Source organism: Plectropomus leopardus, chromosome 1 (assembly GCF_026936395.1).
Source record: "Plectropomus leopardus strain MGB_pleo_1.0 chromosome 1, ASM2693639v1, whole genome shotgun sequence".
Classification (NCBI taxonomy): Eukaryota; Metazoa; Chordata; class Actinopteri; order Perciformes; family Serranidae; genus Plectropomus; species Plectropomus leopardus.
In genome coordinates, this window is record NC_142176.1 from 2,457,536 (window position 1) to 2,473,987 (window position 16,452).

The window sequence follows — 16,452 nt, forward strand, 5'->3', positions numbered from 1 at the left end:
TTTTAAGAGAGAGTGAAAACTTTATTTACAATGACATTCGGAACATATATGTTTATGTATTTTTTTTAAATTGTTTTTTCTTTCAGTATTATTATTTGTAGTATTAGTAGTCACTACTAATTTTATTTAGTCATGGAATTACGTTTATTTGATTTTTTATTTGAATTTATTAAAGTATGTTTGTAAGCAATGCTGGTTAAGTATATGTGTTTTTTTTTATTAATTTATTATTATTATTAGTAATAGTAGTAGCAGTAGCAGTAGCAGTAGAAGTACGAGTAGTAGTAGTAGTAGTAGTAGTAGTAGTAGTAGTAGTAGTGATAATGAAAAAATGTATTTAATCATGGAATTATGATTTTTTAAAATTATTTTTGTTTGAATGTATTAAGGTTTGTATGTAAGCATTGCTGTATAAATAGATGGTTTTTTAAAGTAATTTATTATATTATTATCATTATTGAGGTGATTCTTATTTAATTAATTATTATTCATTATTATTATTAGTAGAAGTAGTGTATAAGTAGTAGTAGTCATTACTAATTTTTAATGTCATAAAATTAAGTTTATTTGTTTCTGTTGTCTGAATTTATTAAGGTATGTAAGTAAGCACTGCTGTGTAAGTAAATGGGATTTTTTAGATTAATTTTGTATTATTATTATTATTAGTAGTAGTAGTAATTATTTCTATTTTTTATGTAGTCATGGAATTACATTTATTTGTTTTGGGTTTTATTTAGTTTGAATTTATTGAAGTATGTTTGTAAGCATTGCTGTTTAAGTATATAGTAGTAGTAGTAATAGTGGTGATTAAAAAATGTATTTTAACATGGAATTATGATATTATGATTTTAATTTTATTTTCTGTTTGAATGTATTACAGTTTGTATGTAAGCATTGCTGGACAGGTAGATGTTTTTTTGGTTTTTTTTTAAATTATTTAATTTCTTCTTATTATTATTATTATTAAAAAACAGCAGATTCTAATGCAAAAGACTGATTTATTAAAATTATTATTATTATTTTATTTTATTTTTCCAAAGCTTTTTGCAGTTTTTTAACATCTGTGTCTTAATTCTCTCACTGGATTTAAAATTGATTTACATCAACCATGATATCTGGAAACAAACACCAGAGTTCAGAGGATCTGTGGTCGACTCATGCAGATTCATGCAGATGTTTCTGTCACTTCCTCTCTCATTTGAAATATTTACCTCAGTATTTACCTGTGTGTCCCCTCCAGGCCTCTGTAGTTGTCCCACCTTTGTGGCAGCAGGTGAACATGTGACATCTGACAGGCTGTTGTTGATGTGGCGTTCCCGCTCTGAATGACTTAAAGCTTTAATACAGAACTTTTTTCACATAAAAATGTCTGAAAGTAATTCCACCAATGTTGTAATTTTTTAAACAATTTATTCACAAGCATTTAAGTCTTTAAAAAAAAAGCGAGCAAATTGGTTTTATGTCTTTCAGAAACATAAACAAAAAAGGCAATTAGCAACTTAGTAAGAAATAATCTGCAAATTGCAAAAAATAAAAAAATAAAAAATACTGAAAAGTGACAACAAAATTACCTACAAAAAATTAGCTGGAAGAAAAGAGAGTGAATTATTGGAAAACATTTTAATAAGAAAGGAAAAATACCAAGAAAACTATATTCATAGTCAAAATTTTTATTATTATTTTGGACTTTTTTCAATTTATTTCCTGTTTTTTGGTTTTTTACTTTTTTTTTTTTTGTTTGGTTATTTTCAGGTAATTTCCATTTTTCATAATTTCCAATAATTTCTTGTTAATTTGGGGTCATTTATTAATTTGCTGATTGCCTGCTTTATGTGCTCTTGAATTAAAATCAAGCAAATTTGCTCACGTTTCAAAGGGTTAAAACTATGATACAGAATTAGTTTCTTAAGCATTTTAGGTCTTTTCTTTCTTTTTAGCTTTCCTTTTTTGTTGCGCTTTTTTAGTCATTTTTTAAAACACTACTTTTGTGCTATTTTGCATCACTTCTTGCTCATTACCTTCTTTCCTTGTTTTTGAAAAAAAAAAAAAAAAGCTTATTTACTCAGGTTTCAAAGGGTTAATTTAATGTTGCAACCAGCCAACTTCACATCGAGCCTGAATGAACTTTTCAGCGCGTCGTTTTGCACGTGACGCCTCCGGCTGCATCATCACGCTCTGCTCCTCCGACCAGTCTGACCAGTAGAGCCAATAAAAAGGGGAAAATGCTGATTGTGCAAAACATTTGGCACCAGTTTATTCATCATTAACTTAACACAAACTAGATCACATTTTGCCAAGAATTTCAGTGCAGATACACTTTATATATATTTATATATATATATATATATATATATTAAAAAAAACATGCATACTAAATATACTGTGACAAAAGTCTCCCCTCTGTGGATTCTGTCTGATTCTCCCCAAACATACACAAAGAAAACTAAAAAAACCCAAAAAACGAGCAGAACAGCATGATGTGCTTGCGGAGGTCAGTCGACAGGTTTAAAGTCAAATTTCACACTAAATGACAAAAAAATGTTACTCAGCACGTTCTCATTCCCAGGAGGTCAAACAGCGACACTTTGTCGCCGTTTGTTTAAACTTTGACGTTTAAAACGGTTAATTTGGATTCACCAAAAAGCACAACAACGCAAACTAACTGACCGCAGCGGCGGCGGCTCGCCCGCTGAATCCGGCTTTCTGACAGAAAAACACTCTCAGGATGTCGTGCGCTTAAACTTGAACTCCTGATTTTATCTTTTAAGGTGTCTGAAATCCAAAACTAAAAGCTGGAGCGACGTCACTTTTCCCGGTGCTGCTTTCAGACGCCGTTAAACCTTTGAATCCAAAACAAATTTTTGTGATTTCTTTCAAAAACATGAATAAAAAGGCAAAGAGCAACTTGATGAGGAATGTTCCACAATTTGCAAGAAATAAGAAGATTTAGAAAATATTTTTTTAAAGAGCCAGCGGAATTTTTATTTATTTATTCATTTATTTATTTCTACCAATTTTCAGAAAATTTTCTTGTTTTTTTTAAATAATAATAATTATTTTGGGTCATTTCTTCTTTTGTTGCTTATTGCCGTCTTCACGTTAAAAAACATCAAACCCATTTGCTCAGGTTTCAAAGGGTTAATGTGTTTTAGCTGCGTGGCTATCAGACACAAAGGAGATATTTGCAAGAAATTAGTTGATTTAGAAAATTGATTTTAAAGAGTTCAGGGAAAAAGAGAAAAACTGGAAAAACTTAACTTTAAGTAAATTGGAATTATTAAATATTAAAAATTATGCCACAAAATTCTTTTTTAAAGTGTCCAGGTCATTTCCTTTTTTCATTTTCTTACTTACTTAAATAAATAAATGCACATTTATTTATTAATTTATTTATTTCTACTAATTTTAAGGTAATTTTATTATACTTTTTACTTATTTCTTGCTATTTTGGGGGTCATTTCTCCTTTTGTTGCTCATTGCCGTCGTCACATTCTCAAAAAAAATCGAGCCCGCTTGCTCAGGTTTCAAAGGGTTAATAACCACATATTTGCATATTTGATATTTGCAAGAAATGAGTAATTTAGAAAATGACATTAGAAATTAGGTTAAAAAATAATAAGGGTTTTTTCGTCTCATTTCCTTTTCTTAAATTTACTTATTTACTTAAATATTTGTCGATTTATTTCTACTAATTTTATGGTAATTATTGTTATAATTTTTGTACTTATTTACACACATTTTTGGGGGGTATTTTTTGTTTTTGTTGCTCATTGCCTTCGTCACATGTTCATGTGTTTTAGCTGCGTGTCGCACAGAGACGCTAACGGCTGCCCCGTGCATCGCCGTAAGACTCGACGGAGCTCGACAAAACGTCGCTATCTGACGACTTGAGAGTGAGAACGATTTGTTACTTTCTCACGACATCACTCAAAAAAGGAACTCCACGGATGAATCGTAGCTAGCCTAAAATGAACCCTCTAATATCTAACAACACCAACCTGTTTGAAAAGTTTTTCTAACTTAGGACACACACACACACACACACACACAAAACACCGATTAGCTGCTTTCACACGAAAAACACAACAAACCAGAGGGAGGGGGCACTGGGAGGACTGCTCCGCAACACGGGAGATAAAAACAAACTCGTGTCAAACTGAATTTTTGCAAAAATCTCTAGTGATGAGTACGTTCTAGAAAAATATATCTCTTTTTTTTGTTCGTAATAATCTGAATGGAAGTTTTCTAAACGTGTTTCGGGGTTGGGGGTGGGGGGGGGGGGCAGTCTTTCTAGCGCCCCTGCTGGCAGCACAAGAGGACACGTGGGAAACAAAAACCTCCTGGTAATAATCAATGGGGGTCAATGGAGAAAAATTGGAAGCATCAGAGAAGCGCAGAGGACAAGGACTGGACGATGAACTGTGACGCCACATCAACATGCTAGGGCAAACAGGAAGAGATCTAGAGAAAACAAAAAGAAAAACACAACAGGGAGACAAACCCGAAGTTAAACTGATGGAGAACAAACAGGAGACACACAACAGGAAATGATCATCCGAGTGTGCGGCCTCCGTTACCGTCCCGACACCAGAACCGTCTGCAGGCGGGTTTCCATTACGGATCCGCGCAAAACTTCTGCGATATTTTTCTAAATGTCGATAAAACACGACTGCACTGTGACGTTGTGTGAGGAAACATGGCGGTGAATCAAAACATCAGAATATCGTGAAAAGTTCAATTTTCTCAGTAATGTCATTTAAAAAATTCATATATTGTATATTCATTATACGTAAATCAAAAATATTTCAAGGCTTTTTTTGTTTTAATTTTGATGATTACGTCTTACAGCTCATGAGAATCAGAAATCCACTATCTCACATTATTACAAAATTTCCTAAAATCATTCAAAACAAAACAACAGCGTTCATTCACAGTCGCCCTCGGCTCCTCTGTAGTTTTGAGTTGGACGTTTCTGATATTTTAAATCATGTTTTTCCCTTTTTTTATTTTTATTTTTACTTTTTTCTAACCGTAGGCCGTATTATCGAAATAAAACAGAAAAATGAACATTTTGGTTTGTGTAATGAGTCCAGAATATACTACCAAGTTTTTCCACAATGTTCGAATTTTTTGCGGTGCACCTGTGTTTCTAATACAGCCACCACACTCGCCGGCATTGTTTCCAACACATTATTATTTCATTATTTCCTACAACATTGGCTAACGTTTTCTACAAGTTGCAAAAACGTTTTAAAGAAACATTTTAATCTAATGTTTAAAGAACGTTTATCATTTCAAATTATGTGCCTGTATGGTTAAATGAAACGTTTTGACTGCAACATTATGAAGATGTTTTGGTGACGTTTGGCGGTGACAGATAATAGAAACTTTTTATAAAATGTTCCCACAACGTTACATGAGAACAAAGGAAGAACATTCTCAAAGCAACATTCAGAACATGTTATTGAGGACTGAAATTACAGAACGTTTTTTAAAATCAAAATGTGATGTGATGTGATGTGTTTACAATTTAAAAAAATAAACATTTTTTGATGTTTATAGAGAATGTTACCCGAACTTTAAGAAGAACGTTCTGGGAACTAAAATAAAACTTACAGCTGAAAACGTTACCATAACATTGTGTTGGATGTGAGCGATAATGGAGAGGCGAGCCCCGTACGTGACCGAGAAAAGCAAAAAAAGAGTTTCCATTGCAGTTTTTTGAAATATCGTTTTTTCAAATTGCCTGAAACACCTCCTCATGCGAGCGTAAAAACTTTTTTTTCGAAATTGACATGCTTCTATTAGTCATATTTTATATTTGCAATTTTAAATTTGCGCAATTTGAGGGTTAATGGAAACCCGTCTCGTGTCGGGGACAGAGGGAGGACATGCTAACAGGGACTGACGGGGGACACAACAACACACATGTATGACAGCCTGAATAAAATGCAGAATCAGTGAGGACATGCAGGACACAGACACAGAAACATAACGCCGCGTCTCCACCGCAGGACAGTTTGAGAACTTTTACGAAACAAGTCCTTACGTCGCGGTATCAGTGCGGTGCAAGACGTCGGCAAAACAAGTGCCATTTCAATGCAGCATTGATGTAATATCGGAATAATCACGATGACGACTTTAACGCTCGGGAAATTCGGAGGTAATAGTAGTCGCCGACTTGATGTCATAAACGCACAAACACAGCGGGCAAAAGTCACGCTCTCGATGGTAAAAACTTTTTTATCAAGTTGCATAAGTACGTCTTACCACTCCGTCTCCCCTTTCCGTTATCAGACGTTATATACAGAACAGCGAGGCGGCATAACGGAGTGATATTCCCGCCTTCAACAGGTGGCGTAAACAGGCTACACACACACTCAGACACACAGCCAGAGACACACAAGCAAGCAGAGACAGAGCTCCCCATGTGATTAAAAAAGAGCAGAGGAGAAATTCACCTCTGGTTTGAGCAGCCAGGCGACGATTAATATATTTTTTTACGTTTCTGCGTCCAGTGTGAACGTGACGTAATTCCCCGACGATGGATAAGTACCTCATACAACCAAAAATTCAAACTATCCCTGTAAACTTGACTTCAGGCAGCTTATCTGTGTACACACACGCAAATTAGGGGTCGACAGATTATCGGCCTGGTAGATTACTGGGGCCGATATTTGGCATTTTGCCGATTATCTGTATCTGTATTTTATTGTAACGATCGCTGATGAAATAAATTAATAAAAAGTGCAACGAAAGTGTCAGCATGGGAGGAACTTTACTTTGTAAAAACACAGGGATTTTTATTTATTTATTCATTTTTAATTTAAATTTAACTTTTCACTTGACTTTATAAAAAGTCGCTGGGAACCTGTATTTAGTGTTTCAATATTGATTAAACATTTGCATTTAAACAATTTTAAGGCATTTAAACAAAGGTTTGTGTTGGAGTTTGTCATATTCCAAATTCTGAATACTGACAGAAAGATTTAATGTTTCGGTTCTAAATATCGGTTATCGTCTCATTAACTACTAATATTCGATTTCTGACCTGAAAAAACAATACTGGTCGACCCCTAACGCATAAACATGAACGTGTGCGACTATACGGTCTCTGATATATAATCTCAATTTTCGTGCAGCAGCATGAACGCTTGTAAACAATAAACCTCAAACACTGCGGTGCTAACATGCAATATCACACAAAACATGGTGACTTTTCTCTGACGTAATTTCAGTTTCGCTGTTGCACCGTCACACACACTTTTACTCAACCTTTGGACTCGGGCCTGGAGTCGGTTTTCAAACACTCGCCGTACTTCGCCTGGTTTTAAAGTTTCCACACGATGGCTGTTTCTTCAAACACAAAGACAGGACCAACAGACACGTGCTGAGACGGACGTGTGGAATAAACTATGCCTCCTGTGTTTTTGTAAAATGAGTGATTTATTCAGATGAAGGCATGAATGACAGAGAGGGGGGTTCTCTGATGGATCCGACACACAGTCCATGCCACACTGACACAAAGTACACTTCAACGAAAAACAGGCGAGGAGAGGACACACAGCAGGAGATCAAATTGTTGGACTTTACATTTGTCTTTCAAAATAATTTCAATTCAGATAAATAATTTAGGCAATAAATAGTTCCCCGACACACAGGGGAAGTATAAAACCTATATAAAAATAGAAAAGGCATAATAGTTTAAATATACATCTCAACAATTGTCTTGCTTCCTAGTTCTATTAAAAAAAAAAAAACATAATTTCTTGCAAGTCTAAGCAACTAACAGGTTCGCCTCGAGCAATTTTGACATTTATATGAATTCTCCAATCAGAGAAGATATTCAGTGAGAGACACAGTGGTGTAGCCCTCCGTAGGTGAGCCAGCCGCCCGCTCGCAGGACAGCAGCTGAGCGACGGTGATGAATTTAAACAAAACGCACCTGGATTCAAGGTGGAAACGAGCTAAAACCACGAGATGTTTCGGACAGAGCATTTCATCTGCATCCGACAGACTCTTAGATATTGGGATGAGCAGAACGAGCCTGCGACACGTCGTTTTTATCGCCAAACTTCACAGTATTTCTAGTATTAGCTGACATCTTCACAGCCACATCAGCCGGACCTCTGACCTCTGACCTCTGACCTGTCACCCAGAGTGCAACCGCACCGGAGGAGCACCGCCAAAACATGCTGAGTTTATACGTCTAGACTGACGTGTAATTTTAGAAATGTGTCTTCGGATAAATAATAAATGCAAAGAGCACACTGAACACGGAGGTAAAATATCCACTTCATACAGAAAGCAAAGTACAAAACAAACCCACACACAGGTGTGCGGCCGTCCGCCTGACGCCGCGTGATGAGACGAAGCCGTGCAACACCTGAAACGCTCGGACGAGTCACGACAAACAAGCAGCGATGTGTCGTCTGTGGAAACAGGCGGCCGTCCCGTCGCACCACAGAGTTTAGAGCAAAACTGTTCACCAACGCAGCCGCTCTCATTCTCAGGAAGCCAAATACTGACGCTTCGTCACGTAATTTAACGTGAAAATCAACCCGACACACAGCTGGAACACACTGTAACAGGCGGTTAATGTTAATGAAAAAAAGCTTCTGTTTTGGGTTAAGGAAAGTAAATACCTCAATTTCAAAACCCCCAAAAACCCAGAAGCATCCTGATTTAGAAACTCAATTACCATGGCAACGACTGAAGCCCTAAAGATAACTGACGAAGTGTCATAAGCTTAGACTGTTTATGTGAACTTTTTTTAAACGACAGCTGAAAACCTATCTAGTCTGACTTATAATGAATGTAATTCTAGTGATTAATATCAGTTCTCTCCTTCTTACTTTTTTCTGATCTCTGTACTTTTTCCTTTGACTTTAAAATCATGTTTATCTTCGCCTGTCTTTTCATTGTCTAATCATGCTTTTTGTGTTACATTTATCATTGTGAAGAAATGAAAAGTGGTCTAAAAATAAAGTTTATTATTTATTATTATAATTGATTATATATAAAGATGGACAATGTGACAGCTCCCCCAAAGTGCAGCTTTTCAGTCTGTATCGCCCCCTGGTGTCTGACTGTAGTATAGGTCATAAAGCCCGCCCCTCCATGTTAGTGAATGAGACATACGCCAAACTAAAAACTCAAAGTTCACGCCAAATACTTTTTTCCCAAAGACGTTTTCTGTCACTGAAGGTAGCTCTCATCCCGCTGGTGTTTATTCAACTGCTGCTTTTTATGAAAAGTTCAGTTTTAATGAGTTATTTAATTATGCAAAAGGGGTTATTTCGCCATGATTGACAGCTGTGACAGCCAACACGTACACTTGCGTTCAATGAGGATGCTCACAATTGGTCGGACGGGTGTTTTGGCGGGAACTATGCCACCAGATATCGCTACTGCACAGACTCTGGCTCCGAATGACATCATCAGCTAAAGATGGCAGCGTCCGTATCCGGGATATTTTCGCTTCACTTAAGCATTGCGGGGCTAAGTGGGGATGCATTGTCCATCTTTATATAGTCTGTGGACATAACTATAAAAATGCAAATGTAATTTTACTCATGAATATGTTGGAGTATACAATGTACGCAGTAATAACATAAAAGTTTAAACTACACACATTGTAAAGTAAAATTAGCAGAGCTCTTCGGGGCGAGCTCCGTCTCTGACGAACTCGTCGAGTTACATTGTGTATCTCCAAGGTAACTTTAACCCTTTGAAACCTGTACTGACATCACTTTTCTTGGGCTACTTTCAAAAACTTTTCACAGGTAATTAAACTTTTTAAAATCTGAGCAAACTGGTTAAATGTCTTTTGGAAAAAAATGGGTAAAAAGGCAATCAGCAAGCTGGCAAGTAGTGTTCTTCAAATTGTGAGAAATTAGTAGATTTAGAAAATTATTTGTAAAAAGGCAAGGGGAAAATGTCCCAAAAAAATATTTATAGTTCTTATAATTGGATATTTAAATTTATTTTACAGATTTATTATAATTTTTAAGCGCTTTTTTCATTTTTTTACCTGTTCTTCTCTGTTTTATCGCTCTCAAATTTTTAGGAGATTTTCTTGTACTTTTTACAATTTTTGTTTTGCAAATGTTTGGGGCAATTTTTTTAAACTGATCATTCCGATGTTTTGTAAGGAAATCAAGCCAGTTTCAAAGGGTTAAATGATAATGTTAAGATCTGCTTCGATCCAAATCACACACGTTTTTTTGACCTTAAATTTCAGACAGTGGACTGCGACAGATATACGAGCAAAAGGGTCAAAGTTCGAGGTCAGGTGTTATAAAAAAAAAGTAGTATGTCTCAGTTGTGTTTGTACTTCATGCAACAGTACAGTTTTTAAGCGAAGACTTCCTTGTTTTTTATACCCCGTCAGTTGCCATGAAAGTGAGTTTACACATCGAGGGACGTCGGTATTTGACGGCCTGGGGACGAGAACGGGCTGGTCCGTCTCTCAGCAGCAGGTTAGTTCAGAGCGGAAACACCACAGAGGAAAAACTGTTCACACTGATCTAGACTCTGCCCTCACAATGAACACACACACAAACACACTCACACGTTTTACAGAATGAGGACAGAAAAGTCTAAATGCCGGCTGCATGTTTCGGCGGAGCTCCTCCTTTTGAACAAAGCTTCTTTGACTAATGTCGGTGTATTTCACATACAAGAGAAAATACAGATAATCCGATACGAGAGCAGCGAACACCACCCGTTTGGGTTTGTAGAAATGTAAAATAAAAACCTGTTAACGATGTTAATGTTTCCTAATCAAACTGTGTGTTCCAGCTGCTGGCTGTGGGAGGTGCAGGGTGGTGCAGGCGGGGAAGGAGGTGAACACGGAGTAAAAACAAAATGGATTTGGCACCTATCTGACCTGACTGTCAATGTGCAACACGTCCTAACAATCAACTCATATGTGTATTATGTACCACAGCAAACTGATAACGTTTCAACTTAAAAGAAAATACACCTGTTTCTCTGATTCGTCAAAAGGAAAACAAAGTGCATGAACCACAACGTAACACAGGAAGAATCCAGTCTAGCATGAAAACTTCACGGGACTCGTTGCCCCCGGACACGTTATCGTGTCCGGGAGAGGCAGCGCAGCAGACGTCACCCTGTAATGCATAGACAAGTTTCTGAGCGGACCAGTCTCGTTATTCATACTCCACTTACCATGACACCGCCCTGCCTAACTAAGTCTGCAGTGCCGCGGCACCTTCAGTAAGGCTTGCTGTCGTTCTTTGAGCGCTTCAGCTGCACCTTCAGCCGCTTCATGCCGATCTGGAAACCATTCATCGACTGGATGGCGGCCTGTGACGACACGGGGTTGTCGTAGCTCACAAAGCCTGAGAGAGAAACACAAACACTGGACTTAAAAATGGAAACACAAGACTAAAACACACATTTTTACCAATGAATTTTCTAAACTTTTCCATCACATTTTACTCTATTTTCATTCATTTATTTGAGTGGGCTATAAAGCAATACATGATTAACCCCTTCTTGGTGCATTTTATGTGCTTTTAATTCTTTATTTTTTGATAACTTTGTCTGTGTTCATGCATATGGAATACATTTTGGCATGATTGTGTATCTGAGTGTAATCAGTGAATTTGCAGCTCAGCTCCTACAATAAGTCTAAAATACACTGTGGAAACTAAATAGTATCTGCGCCCACCTCTTCTGGTCCGGACGCAGCACCGACAAAAATGGGGAAGAGGCAAGTCTGATAAAGTTTTATGTGCTTCTCATTCTTCTTTTTTTTGATAAGTGTGTGTCTGTGTTGATGCATGTGTCCTAAATGTAGTCCAGATTGTGTATCTGAGTGTAATCAGTGAATTTGCAGCTCAGCTCCTACAATAAGTCTAAAATACACTGTGGAAACTAAATAGTTACATTCAGACTGTTCAGGTCCAAAAATGCTCCATTGAAACCCATTCAAACTGACATTTTTGATCCCACAGCCATCAGAGCAGAAAAACAGGACTTGTATTATTTCTGGGTGTCATTCTGGGCTTTTGACTCTGAATTTGTCATTTTGACTATTTTCCACCTGATGAGGTCATTTTGACCATATTTGGCATATGGAGGAAATACATGCTATTTCCACTAGGTGACCTGTCACAGTCAATGTAGCTGCTTGATTTTGAAAAATGCATTTTGTGTGAATAGTGATACAAGTGTGTGTAATTTTAGAGCGGGCACTAAGGGTTAAAAACACACTTCCCAGGCATTTGTGGATAATAGAGTTGGGTCGATTTCCTGTTTTGTCTGTCTGGACCCGGGTACGAGCTTAAACCAGTTTGATTTATGGAAACTGGCTGAACCACTGTTATTTTGTTATTTTGTTCTGGCAATTTTAAAAATATCCTGAGTCACACATCCAACTCAGATTGGGTAATAAACAGATTGACAGCGTGATGAGGTGTTTTCTAAAGTAATTTGCATGAACTCACCAAAACACTTGCTGAGGTTTGTCTGTTTGTCAATGAAGACTTTAGCAGAGATGACATTTCCAAAGGGCATGAACATCTGGAGCAGGTCCTGGTCTCCAAACTCCTGGGGCAGGTGATAGATGAACAAGTTGGCACCTTCGGGACCTGCAGACCAATAAATCAGTTTCACCAACCACACAAACAATAAATGTAATGATATTTCAACAATTTATAACTCAATAAATTGATGTGGAAATCAGATTCATGATGATGTTGAGGAAAAGTAATGAACTGTTGGCGTGCAGATTATAAACCGAGCACACGGATTACTCAGCCGTGGTTTGCCAAATTCATTTCCACATTAATATTTTCTCCACCACATGACTTCTGGGCGTCTCTGTGGTATCATGTAAGAAATCAATTCTAAAATGCATAAATAAAATCAGAGTATTCAGAAGGGCTAACACACAAACAAGGAGAGGCCTCCTGCTATGGTCTGGAGTTTGTTAAAAAGTGGAAGTGTTGATTATCTGAGGCGACGTCGGGGAGAAGGTGATGGTGTCTTACCGGTGCTGCGACTGTCGCTGGCTGACGCAGCAGATTTAAAACAAGACAGAATCCTTAGCAGAAGTTGAGATCGACACACACAGCACACACAACACACACAACTCTACCAACCCGCCCACAACAGTAATTCTTATCAAGTTAGGAGTCAAGCTTCGAGTATGCTTGTACCCAGTTGTTCCTGTTAGCTTTCTCTTATCTGCAGACCGAGTCTTTGGACAGACCAGCTGCCAGAAGAAAAGTTTCACAATGTACATTTCTGCAATCCATGAATACGTTACATTTGCATGTTTCATACGTATCATATCCACATTTCAAAAGGCTCCAAATCTGGGTCTTTTATAGTAACCTGTCTGTGTTTTTCCAATGACTTTTTAGGCTTTAAACGTGGCTGTTTTGTAGTGAATTGTCTGTTTTTGTACAGTGACTTTTCAGAATCGGAACCTATATGTTTTGTAGCAACATGTCTGCATATTTCTATCAGCTTTTCAAGCTCTAAATGGCCTGTTTTGAAGCAAACCTGTCTGTGTTTCACATCTACTTTTCAGGGTCCAAATATAGCTGTTTTGAAGTGACCTGTCAGTGGTTTTCCATCATATTTTCAGGCTCCAAACATGGATACTCTGTATTGATCCATCTGTGATTTTCCGTCTGTATTTCAGGCCCAACATGTAGGTGTTTTTTAGCAACTTGTCTGTGGTTTTCCAGATATTTTCAGGCCCAAAAAGCATGGCTGTATTGTAAAAACCCATCAATCTTTCCAGTAGGTATTGTGCCCCCAAAACTGGGTATTTTAAGCCAAAATATTTCTAAATATTTCCTTTTTTTGCCTAAAGTTAACCGCACAGCTATATATTTTTGTGTAAATATAAGATATCTGAGATTTGCAGAAACAAACAGTCCCAATACTTTTTTCTGGATATCGCAGCCTGTTAAAGAGGCTGACTTTTGAGCCTGCAGCCCGAGAAATATTTGTTTGGTCATTTTGACTACAGAAAGGAACACTTTGCAGCATGCTCAGACAGCTGTAGACAGTAAACAGACAGTAGCTAATAGCCTCCAGCGCCTCTTTACATTCCTTTAACCACCCCCAGTCACTAAATCTGTATTAACCCCATGTCGTCTGCTTCTTTCTACCCACCTTCCTTTTGGCTGCCCGCAGCTGAGACGCTCTGCTGGGACAGCAGGCTCTGGTTGTACAGGCTGGGGAGGGCGGCAGCAGCGTACTGCTGGATGCCCGAGTAGGCCTGGCTCAGCGCCTCCATGGTGTTTCCTGAGCCGTTAGACAGACCGCCGGAGCCGAGGCTGCCGTTCAGGGCCGCCATGCCTGCATCAGAGGAACATAAATGTGAATAAATCTACTCACTCAAAGTGAGTTCAACATAATAACAGTTGTAAAATACATTCAAAGACGCAGCAAGGAACGCCTTAGGAAGTACTTTCTTTCAACGGCAATAGGACTTTTTAACTCCTCGCACTTTAAACATAACTGGGCTAATTTGCACAGGAATAAGGCGTTTTTTTTATTTTTAGATTTTAGCCCTTTAGTATTTTCTAGGGTTATATTTTTCATCTGTTTGTTGTTTTTTAGCTTGTTTTTATTGTCTTGTTGTTATTTTTTCACTATGAACTGCTTGGCCCTTTAATTTCCTTTGGGATTAATAAAGTTAATCTAATATAATCTAAATTATATTAATTAAACGAGACAACCTCGTTGGCTTTGTAATTCTTTATAAAAATGATAACAATATAAAAAATAATAATGATTTATTGGACTTTTATAGCACTTATTAAGCATGCAAAGACACTTAACATGAAATGCAAAAAGAAAACAAACGAAAAAAGACCGAAATTTACATTAAACTGCCTTTCGGTGATTAGTCAGTGGAAGTGCAGGTGTCAGTACCTGCCAGGGAGCCCATGTTGAGTCCGGCTCCGGCCCCAGCAGCCAGAGACTGCAGGGCCCCCAGAGACGCCATGGGGTTCACTGATGAGTTACTGCTGGAGGTCGGAGAGGAGCCTGCTCAGAGAACATTTACTGTTAATGTTGTAACAAACACAACCGCAAAATATCACACAAAGCTGAAGCTGAAGTGAAACAGTGCTGTGGTTGTAATTTTTGTTACCTGAGCTTGTTAGTGCACTGAGTGGGCTACTAGATGTTGTCATGGCGCTGGAGCCTGTGGGCGTGGCCTGTGTGGCGGTTGCTGCTGCCGCTAAAGCAGCCAGATTCTGCATGGCATTAAGACCTAACAGACACACACACAGGTAAGTTTAAGGCTTTACTCACATCTTTTTCTGACACTACTGTACATTAAAACAATACAAATATACAGTTTCTAAGGACATTTTAGCTCCTGGAGCGTGCCGCAAGTGAGAATACCATTCAGCCAACAAAATACTCACATATTGAAATCTGAATTTTAAATAATTGCATGATATTTCACGGTCTGTTAACCCCTTGAAATCTGAGAAAATTGTCCTGATTTCTTTCAAAAACATGGGAAGAAGGAAATATAGGAAAGGAAAAATAATTTTAAATATGTAATTATAAAAAATATATATAGTTTTTCCTAAGCTTTTCTCCCTTTTTTCCCTTAATATTTTCCTTTAAAAAAAATCTAAATTTCCTTATTTCTTGCAATTTGTGGAACATTTTCTTTTTTTCCATGTTTTTGAAAAACAAACCAACAACAAAACACCAATTTGCTCAGGGTTCAAAGGTTTAAATACTTGTGAGAGATGTCTGAACACAACATTAGAAAAGTGTTGTTGCTCCAGGTTTCAGAGGGTTAACACGTGTGTGTGTGTGTGTGTGTGTATATGTGTGTGTGTGTGTGTACCTGAAACAGGGTGCAGGTTGTTGAGTGCGTTCCCCGTAGAGGCCGACTGCTGCAGCAACTGTAAGTAAAGCTAAAACCAGGAGAAATGAGAAACAACATGCTAAAGTGGAAGTGACGGGGAAGTTTAAACTGAGGAAACTGCTTCGTCGACAGGCTAATGATTACATTTTGCACAAACAGACACTCACTGCGAGGTACTGAGGGCCCAGGCTGTTGAGCCCGGTGAGGTTCCCCCACATGGAAGCAGCGCTGAGCTGCTGCATCTGCTGCTGCAGCTGTTGGGCCATGCGCTTCTGCTCCTTGTCCTTCTGAGTGTCTGCGAACTTCACCACGATGGGGGACGAGCAGCCCTGAACACAGAAAGAGGAAATGTTTCGTACTCTGACAGCTTAATGTGCTGATACAAACACTGATCAAAGCATTATTAACCCTTTGAAACCTGAGCATGCTGACCTGATTTCTTTAAAAACATGGGAAGATATTGGGCAACTTAAGAAGATATGACCAAAAAAAAAAAAGTACAAGAGATTACCTAATAAACAAAAGGAAAACAAAGAAAAAAAATAAAAAAGAGGAAATTACCTGATAAA

General features: G+C 37.7%; 1 protein-coding gene across 8 annotated transcripts in view; it reads right to left on the reverse strand.

Moving 5' to 3' along the window:
* Nucleotides 1–1,938: 1,938 nt before the first annotated feature.
* The window catches only part of celf1 (cugbp, Elav-like family member 1), a 34,633-nt gene continuing 20,119 nt past the window's right edge, over nucleotides 1,939–16,452 (reverse strand). For 4 of the 8 annotated variants that reach the window (XM_088080582.1, XM_088080482.1, XM_088080515.1 and 1 more), the window contains 8 exons: nucleotides 16,051–16,212; nucleotides 15,863–15,932; nucleotides 15,146–15,268; nucleotides 14,926–15,039; nucleotides 14,161–14,346; nucleotides 13,023–13,043; nucleotides 12,477–12,620; nucleotides 2,039–11,366 (listed from right to left, as the gene is read on the reverse strand). In XM_088080582.1, the coding sequence (XP_087936708.1) occupies nucleotides 11,239–11,366; nucleotides 12,477–12,620; nucleotides 13,023–13,043; nucleotides 14,161–14,346; nucleotides 14,926–15,039; nucleotides 15,146–15,268; nucleotides 15,863–15,932; nucleotides 16,051–16,212 (948 nt within the window). In that variant the 3' untranslated portion in view covers nucleotides 2,039–11,238. Of the gene's footprint in view, nucleotides 11,367–12,476; nucleotides 12,621–13,022; nucleotides 13,044–14,160; nucleotides 14,347–14,925; nucleotides 15,040–15,145; nucleotides 15,269–15,862; nucleotides 15,933–16,050; nucleotides 16,213–16,452 lie in introns of all 8 variants that reach the window. The other 4 variants (XM_088080611.1, XM_088080662.1, XM_088080637.1 and 1 more) reach the window with 2 other exon arrangements.